A 24,531-nucleotide genomic window follows, 5' to 3' on the forward strand; every position below is an offset into this window, starting at 1 on the left:
AGTTTACTCTAAAAATTTTGAACGGTATTTTGAAAGTAGAGATAAACTCCGAATCTCCGATGAAAACAAATGTAAACCACGTGAAAGTTGACATGTCAAGCTGGGAACATATCCTATACACACAAGCTTCTCGTGCACAATTTAATAATATTATTGACAATATGTGTTTAATTTTTCTAGAATTTTCTGTGAAATTTACCAGTTGATGTGCACGAGAAGCTTGTGTGCATACGATATGTTCCCGTCAAGCTGGTCAGTCATTTATGATTCTGAGACCCGGTTTGAACCAAACGAAGTCCTTGTACTGAAGCAATTGACTTACAAGTTGTTACATCTATTTCTACCCATCGTATTGTTTCGTTTGTTGTGAAAGGTAATTTACTCATTAAAGAAACTGATATAATCATAACGACTAGTTCAGTAGTTCGCTTTGGATTTAAGCTTCTGAAGTGCTCGACAGCTTACCAACCTCGACGCCATGGCCATGGTGAAACCTGCACTCGCCGACGATTATCGGGTGAAAGAAATCTCTGAGCTTGAAAGAAGAGATGCGGTTCGGTTGGGTCGGTGATTCTTCACCGACCCCAAGAGGCATTTGGGCCGTATATGCCACAGCAATTGGGCCGTCGCCCACCGGCCCACCCCAACCATCAAAACAGTACTCGGAGACCGAACCGCAGCACCAACATATAACACACCAATAAATGGGATTTTTTTTCCATCCTTCGAAGTACAGTAACATATAATGCGGTAGTGGTAAAAGGTAAAGAACAATAGCGATTGCAGAATTGGATGAACAGATTAGTTCATGAAAGGTGGAAGCGGAACGACCTTGGATCGAGTTGGGACAGGATAATTAACTGACAGCGAATCTGCAGTTGGACAGTAAACAAATCTTCAGAATGATTTGATTTCTGTCTGTTTCTACCAAAGAGTTTCTGATGAATGAGTAGTCAATTAACTTAACTACTTTTAATTAATCATCATCTGAAGCCATGAGGGTAGCTAGCTCAGGTTCTTTACTGGACAATTATGTAATGTATTGCTCTCTCGCCTTCTTGATTAATGATCAATCAGTTCATCTCCTCTCTTGAAATCGGCCTGTGCTCTCCTGATGCTCCATGCCATTGTTGAAGGCGAACATGCAGGCCCTGCCGCCGCCGCTCCCGAAGCTCTCCATCGCCGACTAACGGTCGATCTGCAGGCACGCCGGCGAGTCAGGTTTCAGAGTAGACTGTTCATTTCACTTCCTACAAGTGTTTGTGTTCATCGTGCAGATGCAGAATCACTGATTCATCACTCACCAGAGTTCTCAAGGAGATTCTTTTTCTCATTTGCAAAGGTCATATTCAAAGAAGCCTCCATATGCTGGTGTGTGTACAGTCCTGGTCTCAAGTCTCAACAATGATCTGCACAAATAAAAAAAGGATGAACAATGTTAGACAATTAACTGTCACTTTTCACATTTCAGATATCTTCCTTCTTTTATCAGTGTTTACTGTCAAAGGTTAGATTGCTACAAATAACACCATTTCACTTTTATCAGTGCAATGGAAATAGGGAGTTCTCAAGCATCAAGAAACCGGCGTGCCATATTAGCTACAGTTTCTGTATAAAAACGCATGAATACTTTGTTGAGGTAAAACGTAAAAGGCGTTTTTAAGTAAGCATGTTTCACAAAATGGTGCACTAAGCACTAGTCTGAGTTTTGAACTGCTATTTGGTGGTGGCTACTTTCTCCTGCTCCGTTAGTATGTTTTCCAAGTGCTACTCCCTTGCTAAATGGTGCGTTACGTACACAAGTTTTACTATATAGAAGTTTTTTTTTTGAAAAAAATGAAATAATTGTACTCAATTAATCATGTCTAATAGTTTGTCTTGTTTTACACGTTGCCAAAAATCCTAGCTGAATATCTGGTTCGAACTCAGCGACTGTTCTCATCTAGGACACTATGGAACAGGTGAATCATAAAACACAAGAATAAGAAAAACTAATTAGTTTCATATATATGAATGCACCTAAAAAACAGAGAAGTGTAATATATATGGAAAAAAATATAGGAGTGATCGTTAAAATCAGTATACACACAGAAGTCAATGATTTTCTAGAATCAAATTGCCGCCAATATTAGAAGCTATAGTAAAATTGCTCATAGTAAAAGAGACGTCTGTTGCCTACGTCAAGACAGAGTGATTAATCCACGTAATGACCTTCTTGTTGCCTTGCATTGACTTACTGCCAGAGAGATTGGAAAAAAATGCCCCCAAGTGTTATCAGATTATTGTATGTTGCGTAACACAAAGAAAACTGAGATGTACTTGATAGTGCAAGGACAAAAGATGTGAGGTTTAAGTGTTATCAGATTATTGTATGTTGCGTAACACAAAGACACTAAAATATACTTGATAGTGCAAGGGACAAAACATGTGAGGTTTTAACCTTGTGATCCATTTTCAAACCTCAACACCCTCACAATTTTCTTTAAAAAAAAATACTACCGCTAACAAAAATACTAGGTGCTGATTGGAACGCGCGTGCTACCAAATAGCCTATAATTAGTTATATCAACAAAACACCGTAATGGCCTGACATAATTGATAACGACAACGGCGAAGTTCTGAACGTACTCACGGTGAAAATTGGCCAATTTCTGGTTAAATTAATTAGTGCCCGTTGGAGAGCCGTCCAAATCGCGCTGACACTTCCCTTTTGTAATTATCCGCAGTACTATATGACTAGACAAAATCTGCTGCCGATCTATGCTCCTTTAAAGAATGGAATGGCTTGTCACCAGCATCAACTCCCCAAAATTCTGACATGTGAGACTATTGTCCATTCCCTCTTAAAATTAAATGTACGGTAAAAACAGAATTAATTGAAACAAATCAAAATTGTTGATTGTTGGCGAGGAGAAGCAGAGGAGTGGATGGATGGTGCGGATCGATACTCGATCATAAGCTCGTTGCGGTCACAGGCTCGTCTCGGTAGACGTCGCTACGCTACGGCACCGCTAATCTCGACTCCGTGCTATTAAGTTAATCACATCGCTAATCTCAGGAGTTGGGTGGGGCCCCTATAATCAGGGGCACGGTCCGACAAAAACGACATGCCAAGAGCAAAACTATAAGCCTACTATAAGCTTATATAAAGGAGAGGGATAAAAAAAAGAAGGGTGTTGGTTCTCATGCAAGAGCTAGCTTAACACAAGCTCTAAGACAACATTAAATGTATAAGTGAGAGATAGAGATAGAAGAAGAAAATCATAGCTAACCTTATAGCTAACATATTATATGTGTTGACTTTAGTATAGACTAATAGTAGGAAATGGGCTATATTATTATCCTTGCTCTAGAACAACGAATCTAAATAAGTATTGACTATTTAGATTGTTGTTCTAAGAGGATGTTTGGGAGGGAGGACACCCCCTAAAATTTTATAGGTAGTAATATTTTGGATGAAGTTAGTATTCTGCAGGCACACCTATATACTCCTGTCAAGTCAACACCAAGTAGTCGAAGCTCTCACGAGTTGCCATGAAAAAAAAGAAGATAATACTCGAACAACCCTCACCATGTGCCATTCCAGGTGACAGCATGGGGCACATGTTTCGAACATCAGGTATGGCACCTTAAATAATACTACCTTTATATTTTTATTTTAATATATGACGCCGTTGACTTTTTATTTAATGTTTGACCATTCGTCTTATTTATCATTAAATGTTCTTTAAGCACGACATAAATATTTTCATATTTGTAAAAAAAATTTGAATAAAACGAATGGTCAAACGTTGATTAAAAAGTCAACGGCGTCATACATTAAAATACGGATGGAGTAAAAATATTAGTTCAACAGTTTCCCTTTTGTCTTGCACCGAAAAATGGGGAGTAGATTTAACTTAAAAAATAGGTAGTTTCCCTTTTGTCTCGAGAACGGTGGATCGATATCCCATCAATATATCAGAATTGTTTTCTCAAGAAATATATTGCTAAAAAGAAAACTTAATCTGCTCCTACTGAGGCACAACTACAAGTCTACAACTTCAAATGGGGGTAATGCATTGTGGATGGCAAGGATTGGTTTATTAATTTACACAAAGTTAAGTTTTATTTTCTTTAGAAAAGAACTTAATTGATGTTAGAGCTATAATAGAAATAGACTGTTTTGAATAAATTAACTGTCTTATCTATCTGAATAAATTAAACACCTTGTCTACTCGTCCAATGTTTGTCATAATTTTTTACTTTTCCTGTTGCAACGCACGGTCACCTCTGACAGATTAACAATACCAATTTATTCCCAATAAAATCCTAAATAAAATATTTTTAAAGCACATAAAAATCAACTAGTAGATATATATTTGTACCATTATAATACCACCAATAATAGAAGGGGTCGTAGATGCACCCCCTACATAAATAGTAGTAAGACGTAGTACTGATTAATTCAAATAATGATATTTTCTTCTTTGACTATACCAGATATTAGAGCTTCATCAGATGTTGCGTGTGTTTGGGAAACACAACAATATATGAACTTGAAACCTTGATACCGCTGACATTTTTTTTGTGCTCATTGCAACACGTGTATGCATGGTAAGCACAGCAACATACTAATGCCCCGAGATAGCTGATAACAACTGCAAAGTTGACAATTGAACTCACTGCGAAAATTGGCAATTCAATTTTCTAGCTGAAATAGCGCCTGCGTTGCAGGTTGGAGAGCCGTCCAAATCAATGACCCAGCGTCGCGTCGGTCACTATCGCAGGATAGGATCCTCTCTACACAACACTCCGAATAGATTATTCTATGATTCCGTTAAATTTTAGCATAATATTGACGTGTCTGGTTATTCGTCTTATTAAAAAGAATTATATAATCATATTTTATTTTATTATCAATTGTTTTATTACTAAAAGAATATTAAGCATGAATTATATATTTTTTAAAGTTTTTGAAATCAAATTTTGAATAAAATAAATGGTCAACGTTATACCACAGGTCAATTTCCCAGTCTATTTTAAAAACAAAGATATAGTATTAATTTGAAAAAATGTGTTAAATGCCAATCTTTCCAAATAAGAGGACCGCAAGCAATTAGCAGACATCAAAACCTGACTTTAATTCTTAGATGCATTATCATACTAAAATAACTTTTCTATGTATATTATTATAGTAATTAAACTTCTCTATATATACCATTCCTAGTTGCCCTTAAGGTATTCGACAACTAAGCTACTAGCTAGCTAGCTCAATACGCCATGGCCATGGCGCAAGATGTCACCGGCTACCTCTGCCTCTTCTTGGCTCTCCTCGTGTTGCTCAAGGTGGTGAGGAAGGCGAGCGGCAATGGCGCGGCCGGACGGCTGAGGCTCCCGCCGGGGCCGTGGCGGCTGCCGGTCATCGGCAACCTCCACCAGGTCGCGATGGGCGGGCCGCTCGTCCACCGCACCATGGCCGACATGGCGCGCCGGCTCGACGCGCCGCTCATGTCGCTCAGGCTCGGCGAGATCCCCGTCGTCGTCGCGTCGTCCGCCGACGCCGCCAGGGAGGTCACCAAGACGCACGACGTCGCGTTCGCGACGCGGCCGCAGAGCTCCACCATCCGGGTGATGGTGTCCGACGGGGAGGGCCTCGTGTTCACGCCCTACGGCGCGCTGTGGCGGCGGCTCCGCAAGATCGCCATGCTCGAGCTCCTCAGCGCCCGCCGCGTCCAGTCGTTCCGCCGCGTCCGGGAGGAGGAGGTCGGCCGCCTCGTCGCCGCCGTCGCCGCCGCGGCCGCGGCGCGGCCGGGAGAGGCCGTGAACCTCAGCCAGCTGATCGCGGAGCTCATCTCCGACACGGCGGCGCGCACGATCATCGGCGACAGGTTCGAGAAGCGGCAAGAATTGCTGGAAGGGCTCACCGAGGGGATCAGGATATCATCCGGGTTCAGCCTCGGCGACCTGTTCCCGTCGTCGAGGCTGGCGAACCTCATCGGCGGCACGACGCGGCGAGCGGAGGCGAACCACCGCAAGAACCTGGCGCTGATAGAGTGCGCTCTCAGGCAGCACGAGGAGCGGAGGGCCGCCGGAGACGAGGAAGACGACGAGGACCTCGTCGATGTGCTTCTCAGGGTTCAGAATGAAGGGGGCGGCGAAGTGCCTCTCACCATGGGCAACGTCAAAGTCGTCATCCGTGTAAGTAGCCTTTTGTTTTGTTGGTAGTAATAATTGGACAAAAGTACAAATCGATCGTCTGTATGCTTGCATGCTATCATGATAGACTGTCTTTTGTCCGTTTCTCTTCCTCTTATCTCCTATAGTATATACATATAACTTTCTTTCACCAGACTTTAAATGATATTATTTTTCAGAATTATCATTCCAGTTTATGATCCGTCTACATCACTGCATTCATTATATAATTTAATCTCGTAATAAGATCTCACACAGTTATATTTTAACAATAAATTATATATGTCCTGAAAATCAACCGTTGTATTATCACTTGTAGAAAATTCTTTCGTCACTTGGTTAATTGTGACTCTCTTTGTGGAGTGTTTTAGAAAGATACAACATTTACAAAATATTGACTGCAACTATAACAACCATTGCACGAAACATTAAGTCCTAACGAGTAAAACACATAAAAATTTCATATGAAGCATTTTTATACCCGACATAAACAATCAAGTTGTAATATAAGAAATGATAATTACTAACATATCCAAAAGCATAAGTCTAACATTTACAAATTACCTAGTGAAACATGAGAAAATAGTTATTGAAATATTCAAATAGAATAAGTGCAACATTATAAAAGTTCCATTGTAAAAAAACCATCGAAATATAATCATATGAGATCTTATTATAAAGATTTGATTATGACAAATTCAATGGTGTAATTAGATCATGCATTGGATAAATAATTTAAGAGAAAAATTTATTTAAATTTTAAAAATTCAAGTAGACACGTGTCTTTCATCAATCTTTCAGAAATACTTCTGCTACATCTAATAGCTGCCTTTGTCATGGGCCCCTCACATCCACCTAAACTGTTACCAACATTTGATAATCTAGGAGAGGCAGAAAGCGTTCGATTTTTCCCTCAGGCTTGGGTGCCCGAGGGGAAGCATTCTCCATAATAATTATATATCTCCATTGATTTCAATTGGATGTATTAAGTTTATTTATAATCTCCAATTCTAAATTTTAACTGGCAGAGAATTATTTGGAGAAGTGGGTGATATTAAATTATTTGGACCATTCTTAGCTAGACATTATGCAATATATTGGAGGGCTATAAAAATATTAGTTTTGCATTGGGGCTCTAAGATCTAACATGTTATGAAATCTCTTTAGGATATAAATCTATCGACATATTTATTTTATATCCTAAATTAATTTACTAATTAAGTATTGGTGAAAATAATAAACACCTTGTAAAATAAATGGAGTGAGTACATGAAAACAAAACATATGCATATTTGACTTTGAGGCCTATGGTTTTGTATGCGACTTTAGGTAAATTGTGTTTCTTTTGACATGAATTCTGTAGGAGATGTTTGGTGCCGGAAGTGAGACATCAGCGAATACGCTCCAATGGTTGATGTCCGAGCTCATACTAAATCCAAGAGTGATGTCGAAGGCACAAGTTGAATTAAGTGACACCCTTCGAGGTAAACAAACTGTGACAGAAGATGACTTGGCTGGATTGAAATACTTGAAGCTTATTATCAAGGAGAACTTGCGGTTGCATCCAGTGGTGCCACTGCTTCTCCCGAGAGAATGCCAGAAGACATGTAAGGTTATGATGTACGATGTTCCCGTTGGTACTACTGTGCTCGTGAATGTGTGGTCAATTAATAGAGATCCAAAGTATTGGGAGGACCCTGAAACATTCAAACCTGAGCGATTTGAAGATGGTCATATAGATTTCAAAGGAACAGATTTTGAGTTCATACCATTTGGAGCAGGGCGAAGAATGTGCCCAGGCATAACATTTGCAGAAGCAATCATGGAACTCGCTCTCGCCTCACTACTCTATCATTTTGACTGGAAGCTCCTCGGCAATGGCATTTCGTCAACCAAGTTGGACATGACAGAGGAGCTAGGTGCTACCGTTCGAAGAAAGAATGACCTCTACCTTGTTCCAACCATTCGCGTGCCTCTACCGGCTGACTCATAACTGTTCAGATATAGCATCCCTCTAGCTACATGTATGAGAATAAGCTAGAAGCCTAGAATGATTGATGTTACTTGTACCCTTAAAGTATGTTTTCTTTCCTAAAATTATAGTGTAGATATATTCTGGTTGTATTTGTGGCTTTACTGATTTCAAGTTATACTATTATATATACTTCCTCCGTCGTAAAATAAACCAACTTTTATATATGAATCTGAATATAGCCTATGTTAGATTTATACACAAAAAATGGTTTATTTTCAAACAGATGGAGTACATGTTAGTTACTTCCTCCGTCCCAAAATGAAGCCATTTTTGAGGTTGGCACGGGTATTAAGAAAGTAGGTGAGAATGATTGGAGGAAGTGTGTGATTGGTTGAAAAGAGAAAGTAGGTGAAGAAGAATGGTTGTGATTGGTTGAGAGGAGGAGGTAGGTGAAGAAATAGCTTCATTTTGGGACAAGACACTGTGCTAGAAATAGCTATATTTTGGGACGGAGGGAGTAATGATTAACAACTGCAAAGTCGATTGGGTCGTGTATCGCAAAAATAATTAATATTGGTTTTTTTTATTAATAGACTTCAATAATTGTGATCTCCTTTTGTTAGTTTGGATTCTTTATTTTTGTTACGGTGTGTTCTATTTAATTAGATCTACGTTTCTTTGTAATAATTGGCTATAGCTCTGTTTGAGTAAATACCGGGATAATATATTCCATTATCTTAAAAAAAATTGGTTTTTTTATCACTCGGCTCTCGGCTGTCGCCTCCTCTGCTCATACCAGCTAGCACTGGGTATTCTCAGTTTCTCATGCATCTGCATGCAGAGCCGGAACATCTAAGCTGTCACCTCTTGCGCTGGGAATTGGCACGCACACTGCTGCCGCTCTGACGACGCGACGCTCGTTGCCGGCAATGGCGATGATGAGTGAGGCTGCCCGGCCGCGTCGTCGCCTCTCCTCTCATCCGCCGACGTACGACGCCACGAGCGGATCAGCGTACGCACCGTATGTGCTCGTCATCGACGGAGACCGGAGATTTGGGGCATCGATCTCGTCAAAACAGAATCACCACAATACTAAGGATCACCACGGTATCCTTACGGCCTTGTTCGGTTACACAAGGATTCGTTCCGGGTCGGGAATGACAAGTATAGTAAAAAATTTATGATAGATACAACGAGAGACCGAGATTTATTTCCCGCTGGGAACCAATTTACTTATGATATGAACAATAAGAGACCGGTAATTAATTGACTAGTCAAGAAGTGTGGAACTAATCTAGATGTTTTATTGTATCTAATATGAGTAAATTGGTTCCCGACCCAGAATAAATTCCGGTTTCTTATTGTACCTATTATAAATTTCTTGTTATACATATCATTCTCAACCCGGAACGAATCCTTGTGTAACCGAACAAGGCTACCTTGGTTTGGCCGGTGCCGGAGAAGAAGATCATAGAGGGCAGAGCAGAAGAGCTCGGGATGTGGAACTTGTCGAGGCGTGCATCCGCTCGGGCGCGCCGGTCGTCGGCGGCCGCAGCTAGGAGCGAACTAAGCATGATACGTTGTTTGGTGGCCCATGATCCAGCCCCCCCCCCCCCCCCCCCCCTATCTTTAATTGTTCGGTTGATCTCTCTCGAAACAGGGAAATTTAAATGGGCTTATTCAAGATACTATTTTTTTTTCTCCTCATGATTCAATCATCAAATTTTAACTAGAAAAAAAATACCCGTGCGTTACAACGGGAAGAAAATTCGAGAAAATTAAGAAAAAGTTGAGAAAGTTTTACATTATGTAATTAATTAAATACAAATTTCACCATCTTCCTTATATAAAGAAACTGTGTGTGTGTCTGTAATTGCAATTTCATCCCCGCTACATATGAAAATCTCAATTACACACATATACGATGTTGAAGAAAAGAAAGACCCATAAAAATCAAGGTGAATTCTAAACTGACCTGGATATATGTTAGGTCTGGTGATATTGTAGGTCGTACTATCTTGTTTTAGAGTGGCTTGATAAAGCAGTCGTGGATGGGACGTTGGGACTGGCTCGTTTTGTCGTGAGACCGTCACGGATGGAAACACAGAAACATGCGGTCAACAGACGGACGCCGAATCGGGAACACATGGATGAACTATTGGAGTTGCATGTAATGTTGCGTCCTAGTTGCACATCCCCTCTAAAAAGAAGATGACATTATTGAGTTCACGTCCTAGTTGCACATCCCCTCTAAAAAGAAGATGACATCATTGAGTTCACATATCTCGGGAACATGTTTTTATCAAGTCATTTTCATTGAATTGATCTCATTGACCTCTCTGTTTTGATGTGCAGCGATATCATAAATTTAAATGATGCATGATTCTTTTGGGGGATAGGACATACGTATGTATCATCCTAATCCAAATTAAGAATGGGATGGATTGTCCTTCCTGATTTTTGTTTAAGGGATTTATAAATCATTTAATAAATTATTCCTATAATTTATACTAAAGTTTAATTAATTTTATGGTGAAGTAAATGTGAGAAATAAAATTTTCTAAATAAAATATAGCTGGATTTAACTTTTATTAAATTAAAAATAATTAATTACACTATTTGAAATTCTTCAGAATCTTCAGAGCTCAATTGATAATTTTAATAATACAACCATCATTTCAGCATTTATTTAAATAAAATTCTAAATAAAAACCCTCCTTTCTCTCTGGGCCATTTTTTAGCCCATTTCTTCCCTCGTCCCCCAGCCGAGCCGGCCCGCTTTCTTTCCTTCTCCTCCCCTCCGCCTATAGCTCGCAAGCGCATCAAGCCCATCAAACAACAAAAAGTCTAAAAGTCTTCCCTCTTATCCTCCTTCACTATCGCGTAGGTCCTGCAGCTACAGGGCCATCATCTACCTCCGGCCGGACACCCGTAGCTTCCCGACGCTGTGTGCAATCGTTTCCTCCGTGAAATCCGGTAACATAGATAATCCAAAATTAATTGAGAGGTTTGGATTCTTATCTCATCCTCTTTCCGTTTTCTCAATAATCAGAGCAAAACCTCATCATATCATGCTCGGAATCGAACCCTATCCTAACCCTAAAGTTTCTCATCTCAGAGTCGGTTTCGCTAGAGTTTCCCATCGCGCATACATGACCACGACGGACGAAAATCGTCGCAGAATCCTTACGTATTTTTTAATTAGGTATATATATAGCTATAGATTTGAATCGGACCAATATTTTTTTTCGCATTGGAATCAAATGAGATTTTCTTTTCACATTGGACGCGGTGCCGAACTAGATTTTTTTTATGGACGACATAAGTGTCTTCGTCTTTCTAAACTGTAGAGATAGAGATAGAGAAAACATCGTGTGACTCGGTTCGCATAGGACAAGGAAGTTGTTATACTATGTTACATCTATTTGCACCTATCGTACGTATTATTTTGTTTGTTTTCAAATGTAATGTACTCATTAATTAAAAAAAATTGATGAAACTTCTCTATATATACCATTCCTTGCTAGTTCTCTTTGGAATTAAGATTTTTAAGTGCTAGACACGCCTTACATACCGACCTAGACGCTATGGCCATGGTGCAAGATGCCACGGGCTACTTGAGCCTTTTCTTGGCTCTCCTCTCGATCACTCTCGTGCTCCACAAGGTGGCGAGGAAGGCGAGCGGCGATGGCGCCGGCAAGCCGAGGCTTCCGCCGGGGCCGTGGCGGCTGCCGGTCATCGGCAACCTCCACCAGATCGCGATGGGCGGCCCGCTCGTCCACCGCACCATGGCCGACCTGGCGCGCCGGCACGACGCGCCGCTCATGTCGCTCAGGCTCGGCGAGGTCCCCGTCGTCGTCGCGTCGTCCGCCGACGCCGCCAGGGAGATCACCAAGACGCACGACGTCGCGTTCGCGACGCGGCCGTGGAGCCCCACCGTCCGCGCGATGGTAGCCGACGGGGTCGGGCTGGTGTTCGCACCATACGGCGCGCTGTGGCGGCAGCTCCGCAAGATCGCCATGGTGGAGCTGCTCAGCGCCCGCCGCGTCCAGTCGTTCCGCGGCATACGGGAGGACGAGGTCGGCCGCCTCGTCGCCGCCATGGCGGCGCAGGCCGGCGAGGCCGTGAACGTCAGCGAGCGCATCGCCGTGCTCATCGCCGACTCGGTGGTGCGCACGCTCATGGGCGACAGGTTCGACAGGCGGGATGAATTCCTGGATCAGCTCGCCGAGAGGGTCAAGATCACCTCCGGGTTCAGCCTCGGCGACCTGTTCCCGTCGTCGAGGCTGGCCAGCTTCATCGGCGGCACGACGCGCCGCGCGGAGGCGAACCACCGCAAGAACTTCGAGCTGATAGAGTGCGCTCTGAGGCAGCACGAGGAGCGGAGGGCGGCGCGCGCCGGCGCCGCTGCCGCCGGAGCTGTGGACGACGATGAGGACCTCGTCGACGTGCTTCTCAGGATTCAGAAGGAAGGGAAGCTCGAAGTGCCCCTCACCATGGGCAACGTCAATGCCGTCATCTATGTGAGTAGCCATATACTAGTATATTCTTCTCTTTCTGCTGTGGAAGTAGTATCACCCTCGATTTTCGTATGATGTATATTAATGTTAAAAATAGTACTCCTAAATTTCAGCCATTGATTCATTGCAAAATAATAGTCTCTGGCTTAAAGAATTGAGTTGTGGGCTTTTAGCTGGTCACCACGGTTAATACTTTTATAAATTAGTAGTTAGTCGTTTAAATTATTTTTAGTTTTATGTGTTTATTTAGTCCTTCTCTAGTCCCCTGATAGCCTCTGATACAAAGTGAACCGGACTAAAAATGATCAGCAACCGGAACTAAAGATCATAAAGTCCCGCTGCCATTTTAAACTGGGACTAAAAACGATCTTTAGTTCCGGTTTCTACTTGAACCAGGACTAATGTTATTTTTGCTTGACCCACGAAAGATCAGTTCTCCAGTAGTGTTGTTAATCTTTAAAATATTTGTACATATACAAGACATATATGTGTAATTGTGCCTGATTTCAACACACGGCTTTATAGAGGCAAGTATTTTTTTTTATACATTATGTAGGACCTTTTTAGTGCCGGGAGCGAGACTTCAGCGAATACACTCCAATGGGTAATGTCTGAGCTCATATTGAACCCAAGGGTGATGCTGAAGTTACAAGCCGAGTTACGTGGCATCCTTCAAGGGAAGCAAAGAGTTACAGAAGATGACTTGGTTGAATTGAAATATTTGAAGCTTGTAATTAAAGAAACCTTGCGGTTGCATCCCGTGGTTTCACTACTTCTCGCGAGAGAATGCCAGGATGCATGTAATATTATGGGATACGATATCCCCGTCGGTACTACAGTTTTCGTGAACGTGTGGGTAATATGCAGAGAATCAAAGTATTAGAAAGATGCTGAGATATTTAGACCAGAGCGATTTGAGAATGTTTGTGTTGACTTCAAAGGAACGTACTTTGAATACATACCATTTGGAGCAGGCCGAAGAATGTGCCCTGGTGTAGCATTTGCAGAAGCAAGCATGGAGCTTGTTCTAGCCTCGCTTCTCTATCACTTTGATTGGGAGCTACCCAATTACATCTTGCCAACCAAACTGGATATGACAGAGGAGATGGGTCTTACCATTAGAAGAAAAAATGATCTTTATCTTATCCCAACTATTTGTATGCCTCCGTTGGCAGCCCAGACATAGCATGTCTTTTTCGGTTGTGCCCCACCTACATAAACTAAAACTCTTAATATACTTCTCTTAAGTATTGATGTACTTCTTTTAAATTAATGGTAAATAAGTGTTATAAAGTTGTAATCAATAGATGATGTTCTAATTGTACCCATGTTGTCAAGTTGAAGTCACATTTTTTTCCTAACATCCAAATTTCTCGAACCAGCACCAATGACTTAGGTCAGTCATTAATGCCGAACATTGATGCTGACGATGCAACCGGCACCTATAGGTCTTTCCGAGTTGGTATATATATTGGGTTTCATGCAGCAGTGTATTTATAGTGTATTGTTTTATTATATTTGTAATAAGTACTTATCTCTATGTTACAATATATGCATGTTCTCTATATTACATTATATTTGTACCGGTCCGTGCTCGTCATCGAAACACATGCATGACGGTGCGCATATAATCGGAGCTTGGAGATTTGGGGGCATCAATCTCGGTTAAAACAGAGTCACCAGAACACTAGGATCACGACGGTATCCTTCCTTGGTTTGGCCAGTGCCGGAGAAGATGATAAGAGAGACTGAGCAGAAGAGCTCATGACGTGGAGCTTGTCGACGGGAGGCGGTGCGCATCTGCTCCAGTCATCGGCGGCCGCAGCATGCCGGAGAGAAGGAGCGAGCCGAGACGAACTAGGCATGATACCTTGTTTGGTAGCCCATGATCCTGGCCCGTTTTTCTAAGGGCTTTTTCAAGGATCGAGGGAATTTTTCGGGAATCAATTTCACCCTAAATGCCTTGTTCGGTTATTCTCTCTCAAAATAAATTGAGGGATATTAGAAAGGATTTATTTGACGTTGAATTATATATGCCGTTAATTTTCTCCAATTATCCTTCCCCCTCTAAATCCCTTCGATTTTTTTCTCATATGGATTAGGCTGTGTTCGCTAGAGAAAGCTCCCATCCGGGAGTAGTGCTCATGGAAAACGGAACGGTCTATTAGTATGTGATTAATTAAGTATTAGCTAAATTTTTTTTCAAAAATGGATCAATATGATTTTTAAGCAACTTTCGTATAGAAACTTTTTTAAAAAACACACCATTTAGCAATTTGAAAAGCGTGCGCGCGGAAAACGAGATAGATGAGTTGGGAAACTTGGGGGTAAGAACACAGCCTAAGGGCGAGTACAAGCTACAAGTCAGCTGTAAGCACATGTGGAGGAGTGAAGAGAAGAGAGAGAAGGAAAACGGGCTACAGATTTGTAGACAACTGCAGTACGGACTCTAATACGTTATTTATGTATGAGATGTGGGACCATATATTAATACTGTAGTATATGCTTATAGGTAACTATTATATGAATAAGTTATTAGATTGGCTATAGATAAATTGGAGCTACTAGCAGGCTATACTATTAAACTTGCTCTAAGAAACCAAGCTCTAAATGGATTGGAAAATTAGTTCAATAGTGAAAATGGGCCAGAATTATGGGTTTTTTTATTTGCAGTGTCTTATATATTTATTTTGAACCTAAACTTTTTTATATTTACAACAGATGAAGTAGCTATTTACTTATGGGCGGATGGAGTGACTAGTACGATTTCTAATGCATGACACCACAAATGTCAATGTAACGGTACTGTAGAACAGAGCTATGGTTGATTGCGAATCGATGGCATGACACCACGGTAAGCTAAGAAGGTGATGTTTGACCGGAATTTCTGGCTATTTGTGACAAACCTGACAATCTGAAAGCCGACCTTTCGATTGCAAATTGCAATTCAAACACACAAAAGCAAGTCCCGCAATAACTGAAAACAATGGCAAAGCTAACTACTGAACGCACGGTGAAAATTGGCAAGACAAAAATACATGAGCCGTCGAAATCACTATCCCTTTCATCTTTTTTTTTCCAACGAGAGTAAAATGTATGAGCAGTCGATAGAATTATTCTACTATGTTATTTAGGTTATTTTAAAATTCTCAAACCTGCTGTGCGTGTCATCATTGGTACAAACCAGTCTTGACCTACTCCATCTGGTGACGTGGCATACCACGATGGATCTCCCATGGACTTGGTTCTGATATGTCGGTCCCATGCGAGGGTAGGACCCATATGTTAGTCTCATCCTCATCTCTCCCTAAGCATAGCTTCCCCCATCTACTTCCCCCAATCGGAGTCAACGACAAGTCAAGGCTAGGGCTAGAATGGGTGGCGACTGCGTTGTCCAGGTCATTCCTATAGCCATTGGCAACGGCGGCAAGCATGTAGGGATGGGGAAGGGGCATGGGGCCCGGAACGGTTGGCGGTGACAGTGAAGGCGGTGAGGGCGAGAACAAAGGCTGATGAGACAATTGTCACATCCTGATTTTCGTTTTAAGGATTTATAAATTATTTAATAAATTATTATTAGAATTTATATTAAATGTTCATTGATTTACAAGAGAAGTTAAATGTGGGAAATAAAATTTCCTAAATAAAAAGCATGGCTGGATTTAATTTTTATTAAATTCTCCAGAGTTAATTATACTTTCTGAAATTTTTTCGGATTTTTCGGAGCTCAATTCATAATACAAAGAGCATTTCAAAAATTATTCACATATTAAATTAATCATTAAATAGTCTGCTTATAATTTTGTTAAATACTTATAGTGTTCAAGTATTTTCAGGATTTTTCTTAAAATTATTCGAGCATTGGAAGTATTTTTAACAATTCAAAGATCATTTCAGTGAATAATTTAATTGGAAAAGTAATAACAATCCTCTTCCTAGTCTTGGGCCCTTTCCAGCCCATCTCCCTCTTTTGTGTGCACGGCTGTGCAGCCCAAGTCGGCCCAGCCGAGTTCCCCCTTCTCTTTCTTTCTTTGCTTTGTTTTCAGCCAGCCCAAGACGGAAAGTCTACTTTCCCTCCCTATCGCTACAGTACCTTCTTCCAGCTTCAGACAGAGCCCGAGCTGCCGTCCTGTGCCCTGTAGCCGACACCGCTTCCTCCACCAAATCCACCGCATCCCATGCTCCGTTTGCAAAATTAGTTGAGGGGAAATATTCCTCTTATCCTCCTCTATCTTTTCCCCCAAGAATCGGACTTTATCCCGAAGAAATCAACGCGGAATCGAGCTCGATTCGTGTTTATCTCTCCAAACCAAACCCTAGAAAATCCCGGCTCCGATTCTCTCGTTGTTGGATCGATCTCTCTCTCCCATGGCTATAAATAGAGTCCCCTCCCTCTCCTCTTTCGGCCGCCACCTCTCCCTCTCTCTGCCGTCGCTTGTAGCGCCGTCGCCGCGTTCGTCTTCTCTGTCCACCGCCGGCAGCCGCTCCAGCCGCCCTTAGCAGCCGTCTCGGCCGTCGCCCTCCTGTGCCGCTATCTCCCTCGGCATCGCAGCACCGAGGAGAAGCCCGTCCACCCCTCCGTTGCTGCTGCTCGTAGCCGGAAAGCCACCGCCGTCGTCGTCCCGACTTCGCCGCCGTTCGGAGCTCGTCGCCGGTCGTCGTTCGTCATCGTCCGTTGTTGTTTCTTGCACTAGTGAGTTCCTCGCGTCGTGCTCGTCGCGTTGGTGCCCTCTGTTCTCGCCGCCGTGACCTAGATCGCCGGTGACCGTGATGTCCCGAGCCTCTCGCCGGTGATGACGTCATCGTGATGTCATAAAGCCCTTTTCCCTTCTAAAATTAAATCTTAAAATCAGTTTAATCTTGTAAAATTCATAGCTAATTCATATGAAGTCGGAATGAGGCCGTTCAAGTCTCTAAATTCATCTAAAATCATGATCTACATGTTTGTTTACTTTTTATGTACTGTTTATTTAGTTTTTATTAGTCTTTTTCTTCGTTTTGCGTGTTAGCTTGTCGTTTCCGTCGTTGCGAAGGTTCGTGAGTGCGTCGGAAGTGTTCAAGAAGATTAATTGAACGATTATTGCAAGGCAAGTCACACAGATCCCAAACAACCCTTTGAGCATGTTGAACCCGTTTAAAGCTAATGTTTTATTTCAACTTATGCATTATTTTAGAATGTCATTGGGTGGTGAGCCTTTCCCAATTAATTAATGGCCGAAGATGACTTTATTTTCCTATGGGTTATAATTTGATTAGCTAGAACCTTATATATTGGTTTGGGTTCAGCTAAATGCTATATATATATAATTACTTAGCCATGCTTAGAAACATTAGCACATGATTGGGATAACTAATATTACACTATCACTTATGGTTATATTTAATGGTAGCTCACGATGGTCAATCGTGATTGGTTAATTAATTATTGCCAATTAAAATTTGTCAATGGTGGGTTGTGAGCACATGGTTTTGAAGGTCGTGCTCATGACAATTAAGGACCGGTTCGCGAGCTACTGTTGTGAAACATTAACCGTGCCAACCACAAGCCAGCGTGGGCAACGGCTTTACCTTTTGTATAGCATGATTCATTGCAGGGCACCAGACTGAGAAACGGCGAGAAGTCCGTGGGGGTCGCTGGGGAGTCCATGCGAGAAGTCCGTGGGGGTCGCTGGGGAGTCCATGCCTCTGGTTATATTTATAGAGGGGGTGATTATGATCCAGGAATGGTGCACTGTGGTGAGTTGTGTTGTGCAGGGGGTATTGTCACAGCCTCTATTCGGGTACTTTCCAGTATCGCGACGCATGGTAGACATGATGTTGAGGCTGTGTCTTGTGGGTACAGTGGTACACCTCTGGCCAGAGTAAAACTATTCGAATAGCCGTGCCCGCGGTCATGTGCGGGTTGAGCAATGTTTTTCGTGATTAGTCTCACACCTCTCACAATAATTATGGATGTTATAACTGGTAATAATTTGCTTAGCTCCTGGTTTGGAGTTAGATCTGTACAGCCGGGTATGTTTGTTCAGAATGGTTGGGCCTGAGCAGCATGGGCGTGTTGTTCAGTTTTGATTAAAATTTATGATTAAAGTACTCTACTGTTTTATTACTCTTAAATGTTTGCTAAATGCTGCTTTTGCAAATGAGCCTATATTATGCCATCCTTTGGTATCCTTGTGCACTTGCATATTTGCTGTGTGGCTTGTTGAGTATGTCATATGCTCATTCTTGCAATAATCAATCAACCTCAGTTGAAGAAAAAGGATCCAGAAGGAGAAGACGTTTGGTTTATACCCCAGTTGAGTTGCCTGTGGGAGTGGAGCTGAAGCCATCGCTAGACCGTTATTCCGCTGCTGTTGTTTTTATTTTCTTTTGTAAGTATGTAACGTTATTATTATGATGCATTTGTATATTAAATTGTCAGTTTGTGTACCTCGGCTGATTTCTGGACGAGGATTTTATGCACAAATTAGTTCGGAAATTATTAGTGAATTTTCGGGCGTGACAACGATCTACAGGCCTAGCAAGTAGGGGTGAGCTCGACAGCGGTAGGGGCAGGGAAAAGGGTGAGAGCCTCGATAACAATGGCCCAGCAGAGCTAGCTGGTGGAGGAGATGGGGGCACCCTCTCTCTCCTCCCCTCTTCTCTCCCTCCTTGCCTTCTCCCATGCCTTCCACTCATCATCTGTCCATGGACAGTGAGAGAGGGAAGAGAGGGAAGGAAGGGCAGCCACCGGTGAGCTCGTCATGGTCATCGCTGACATTTCATCGCCCACGTGGACTCGAACCTGAGCTTCTCTTCTTTGAACCTGCTCCATCAATACATGCTTGAGCTCAAGCTGCTCCACCTTGACCTGGCCCATCGCCGGCAGCTGGATCCGGGGAGCTCAAGGCCAAATCCATTGTCTAGAGAGGATAATGAAGCTCAAGCTCATTCCACCTAGATCCATGCTGCCGACGCCAAGCTCATTATCATCATGGTTGGGTCTATAGTGTATTAAGATGTATAACCAAGATTTTTGATAAAAAAAATAGGCATATATATACTTATATATATATATGTATATATATATGTGTATATATATGTATATATATATGTATACATATATGTATATATATATATTCATAAAATTGGTAAAGAGACATCAAACGGTCCAAGAAGCAAACAAACCACCTCTCTTCCTTTGTTGGCCCATTATCATAATTATATTTGAGCTCATTTTACAATTGCTCTACTCAATGTTGGCCCAACAAATTCCCCACTCTAGTCCAGTCCAGCAGCCAACCTAGTCACAAGCCTACGCGGGTGGGGGGAATTTAACTATTTGCCACTTTTAGATTTTCCACTTATCCAAATACCCTTCTTAAATTTGCACTTAACAATTTGCCACTGGAGAGAGATGATTTTTTAATTATTTGCCACTTTTACCCACGTGGCATGCCAACGTAGCAACGAAGAGTAGAAACCGATGTGGGACCCACTAGTGAGCCTCTCCTCTCCCCTTCATTCCTCCCTCCAGTCCAGCGTTCAACGGAGAACGCAACTCGTCGCCGTCTTGAGGTCTGGTCGCTGCTCTGCCTCCTCCACCTCCTTGAGGCGCCCCTCCGCCACCATCTCCACCGCTGCGTGCCGGTAGGACGCGAGACTGGCGGCCGACCAGGCGGTGTTGACGGTGAGCCGCAAGTCCATCGGAAGTGGACCTTCGACCCGACTTCAGTGGTAGAGAAGGATGGGACCGGCATGGGACAGTGTGCCAGTGGGCGTCGATGGATCCTCGCGAGTCAACGGCACGGCACGGCACGGGGCGGGCGTGGCCGGCGGGCGTCGATGCCGCGAGGCAGGCCGGTGTGGTGGGCCCAGGGCGAGCGGGCGTCGACGCTGCCTAACCCTTCGCTCCGAGGGACCGTAGAACGGAAAGCGCCTTCTAAACAACTCGGCAGAAGGGAAGGGGCCTATGTATTTGCATGACCCCTGCGGATTTGACCCTACCTACACCCGGAGCCAATCCCCTAGCGGTCCTGCCACCACGCCGCAGAACAGGAGCTCGTGTGGAACCTTGGATTTCTGGCGTAACAGCGGTGGAAGTTATAAAAATATTACGGCCGCATAACATAGGGGCCTACGCTAAGGTCGGCCAAAATATGGACACCCGAAGGGCCCGGCGCGCACAATCCTATCCTATCCGAGCCCGTCATTGCATGCACTTCGGACAGCCGTCCGTAGCATCATAAAGAGCACCTCCCTTTCGAGGTACCCAAATGGAACGGGCTTTATTTGTGTTGTTGGTTGGTCTTTCTCAACGTGGTCTATAGCACGAAAAACCATTCTTTACAAGATAGGGCCGTTCACATGAAAGATAATAAAAAATCCATTCTTCATGGTCGGGCGCATTTCTCCAAATCCTCCAGGATCACAAGTGGAACGCTAAGCAAGGGTGGGGAGGCTGCGAGCTCCGCGTCGAACAGAAAGAAGCAAGCAGGGGGTGTTGCCGTAGCGCGCCGGGGAGCAAGCGTAGGCAACCAAACTAAATAAGGCTAAAAAAAAAAGTAGCTAGCGTTTTTAAGCTGGCTGCCTTTTCTAGCGCGCGTACTCTTCTGTGGAGTCGCACGGAACGAGCCTTGTCTTTCCTCCAACGACTAGCTCCCTTTTCTTGTTCCGGTCACCCTTCTCTTGCCGTGGAAGGACTTTTGCCTGTGGTGTGGTCCAACCCGTGGGCGGAGTCGCCCTCATCCCTCCATTGCTCAGTGCTCCCTGCAGCTTCGCTGGGCTTTACCCGCGTGGACGCGGGCTTCTATAAGAGAATGAAAAGCTCTCTCTTTACAATAAAACGCGAACCGCGCGGAGCCCACCCTTTTTCGTTTTCTGCCGCCACTGGGTGGCCGCTGGGGAAACACAGCCCGGCCGCCTCTCAGGAAAGGGGGGTGGGGGATGGGCCTACCTATCCCGAGGGAGCAGTTGAGAGGTTCCATATGCCGAGCCGAAGGGCAGAACTTCAGTGCGTGATCGTAGTATGTCACCTCGTCTCGTCCTCGCAGCATCGAAGAGTACCTATGCACTATGTTCTGGTTCACTGATAAGGAAGATAGAGTTGGGGTGGAGGTCTACGATGTGATACTATAGTATAGTATGCCCCGGGGGGAAAGATGCGCAACTCAAAACGGAAGCAGGAAGCGTGTTGTAAAAAATGTCGGAGGTTACCAGATCTCTGAGACTACCATCGATCCGACAGAGCGGAACGACCAGAAAAGAAGTGGAGTTAGAAAGCCGTATGATAGGTGGTAACTATCTTGTACGGTTCGGAGGGTAAGCGGCGTACTCTGGGGGAATATTAGGCTCTATCGAACATACAGGGAATTGGGGGTAGCATTTTACTTATGTTAAGTCATGGACTGGTTTCTTCAGCCCTTTTTCTATGTGTTGGTGTTCTATATGACCGACATAAGACTCGACTTGTTAGATATTATGGAGGTTTAGTGAGCACCATGCCGAATTTCTCTACCATTTTCTTCTTTTTCACTTTAGCCAATATGAGTTTACCCGGCACTAGCAGCTTTATTGGGGAATTTCTAATCTTAGTAGGAGCTTTCCAAAGAAATAGCTTAGTAGCCACATTAGCAGCGCTTGGGATGATTTTAGGCGCGGCATATTCCCTTTGGCTATATAATCGTGTGGTTTCTGGAAATTTAAAACCCGATTTCCTCTATAAATTCTCCGATCTAAATGGCAGAGAAGTTTCCATATTTCTACCTTTTCTTGTTGGAGGGGCGACCGTCCGTTGAACTACCAAAAAAGGGTAAACCAATGTGATCATGACATTGTAGGTGCTTGCGATGGGACGGATGCGACTTCCCTCATAAGTAATGGGTGGCATAGCCCGTAGCAGAAGTCCCCTTTTTTTATCCATTTTTTATTACCCCAGAGGGGCCCGCCCTGGTGGGACCGAGAGAGAAAGGACGGGGGGGGGGGGGGGGGGGGGGACCATGCATGGCACTTCTCGACCGTGTCTCCGAGGGACAGTTGAACGAGCGACTCATGAATGCGTCCGGGTCGGACGAGCCAATAACTCGAACGTGTTCGGTCAGTTTTTTGAGCAAGAATCACAGCGTTACCTTACCTTCACCATGATACGGACTCCAAGTTCTTATGGCAGAGCACGAGGAGTTTCCTTCAATATGATGATGAGAATGGAAACCAGAAGCACGACTGGGTCTTCGTAGTCCGGGATCATACTTATATATCAGTCACAGTAACGTAAGCATGAGACTTTTTGGTAGTACCGGTGAACCAGATGGCCGCGGCGAGGGAATCTGGGACGGAGGACTCGTAATATCTCTATAGATCTGGCAAAAGCGAAAGACCCCTAACGTCAGGGGCTGACCACTGAGCTCACTCAGGCCTCGCTGGGCGGGCCAGAGTGGGTGCGAGCTGGAATTGCCATAGCTTATGGTTAGAGCAATAGGAAAGGGCCCAGCAGAGAGAACAGTCAGGATAACGAGCGCGGAGCCCGCTTGGCAGGCGGCAGGAGCTGCGGGCAAGTGCTTGCTTGGTAGGCCAACAGCCCTGTGAACCGGGCGGGGCACTCGACGAAAGGGGGGCACACTGAGCAAGTACGAAAAATTGGCCCCGCGGAGCTTTCAAAAAGAAAAGCAAGGACCACTACGGGAGGTCGAACCACGGACCGGAGGTAGTAGAACGTGATCCGCACCGGTCAATATTGGATCAAACAATAGGGGACCGTAGCACTGACTTTTTTTCAAGACAATAGGTACTGTTCCCTACCGAGACAAGGGACACTCTCAACGGATCCTCCACGCGCTGCGCTGGGCATACCATAGTTCTTCCGTGCGTCTTTATCGTGGCGGAAACAGAACAAGAGGGAAAGACCCGGCCGACTCGCCCAGGGCTCGAGGGCGAGCCATACGAGAGTGAGTCGAATTCTGTTTACGTTCTCGGTTTGGTTTGGGCCCCTCTCGATCTTTTGCGTATAAGGGAGGGGGGAAGGAGTCTAAATCTATGGACATTAATGAACCACCATTGATGGACGTTGCACATGACACGATCAATTCGACTCGACGGTCCGGTGCTAATAGAAGTCGCTTACTCTCCGTCTAGCGAAGGTGCCAGGGGCAGGGCTTTTTTGTAGTAATAGTGGGCGGGTCTCATGGGATTTCATCTATGCCGGCCGTCGGAATCAAACGAGGGTCGAAGGACCATTCGATTCATTAAGGGGGACGGCCCATTTGTAAGGCGGGGGCCCTGATGGACGACATCCCCCGGCCTCGATTCTTTTGCATAGTCTGGGGGCCGGCCGCAGCAGAGCTGCGGGGCATAGCGGCACCCTCGCCTGGCGCCATTCTCGGACCTAGCAGCAGATGGGCGGGCCGGGCCTGAATGAAGAGCGGACCAGACTCTTCTTTGTTTCAGCTACTCCCACGCACGCAGACCGGAAGATCCCAGTTGTCCTGGACTAGACAAGTACGTAGAGATCTTCGTGGAACCGGGGAGGGAGTCTCAATCGATCTTTTCTAGGATTCCAACTCACGCCACGCACGAAGATTTTTCTATTGATAGAGTTAAGGGCTCGGCTCCCCCGACTCTAAAAGGTTAGGTTACTACCAGCTTGCCTCTACGGAAGAGGTGTACTTTGTATTGTCTGGGGGTCATATAGATCAGAACCCGGAGCGAGTTGAACGAAAACCTTACCCACAGCTACAACTACTGGCGCTTCAAAGGGCTTAGATTCTAAGGTAGGGGTGGAAGCCGTGAAAGCCTTTGGTACTTTAGTCAGGCGAGCAGCCCTTAAACAAAATCAAAGGCGCGACCATCCCCCCTTCCCCTATTTTTTGCATTTCATTCTCTATT

The 24,531-nt window shown here is 44.0% G+C and overlaps 2 protein-coding genes across 2 annotated transcripts; both read left to right on the top strand.

The window, feature by feature from the left end:
- Nucleotides 1-5,213: 5,213 nt before the first annotated feature.
- Nucleotides 5,214-8,288, top strand: LOC127761554 (zealexin A1 synthase-like). Its single transcript, XM_052285864.1, has 2 exons — nucleotides 5,214-6,180; nucleotides 7,541-8,288. Exons 1-2 carry the CDS (start codon nucleotides 5,263-5,265, stop codon nucleotides 8,168-8,170), a joined length of 1,548 nt encoding a protein of 515 aa, XP_052141824.1. The 5' UTR covers nucleotides 5,214-5,262; the 3' UTR covers nucleotides 8,171-8,288.
- Nucleotides 8,289-11,700: 3,412 nt separating this feature from the next.
- On the top strand, nucleotides 11,701-14,150 carry LOC127761921 (zealexin A1 synthase-like). Its single transcript, XM_052286252.1, has 2 exons — nucleotides 11,701-12,675; nucleotides 13,229-14,150. Exons 1-2 carry the CDS (start codon nucleotides 11,740-11,742, stop codon nucleotides 13,553-13,555), a joined length of 1,263 nt encoding a protein of 420 aa, XP_052142212.1. The 5' UTR covers nucleotides 11,701-11,739; the 3' UTR covers nucleotides 13,556-14,150.
- Nucleotides 14,151-24,531: the final 10,381 nt, after the last annotated feature.

The sequence above is a fragment of the Oryza glaberrima genome, chromosome 2, assembly GCF_000147395.1.
Source record: "Oryza glaberrima chromosome 2, OglaRS2, whole genome shotgun sequence".
NCBI classification, from domain to species: domain Eukaryota; kingdom Viridiplantae; phylum Streptophyta; class Magnoliopsida; order Poales; family Poaceae; genus Oryza; species Oryza glaberrima.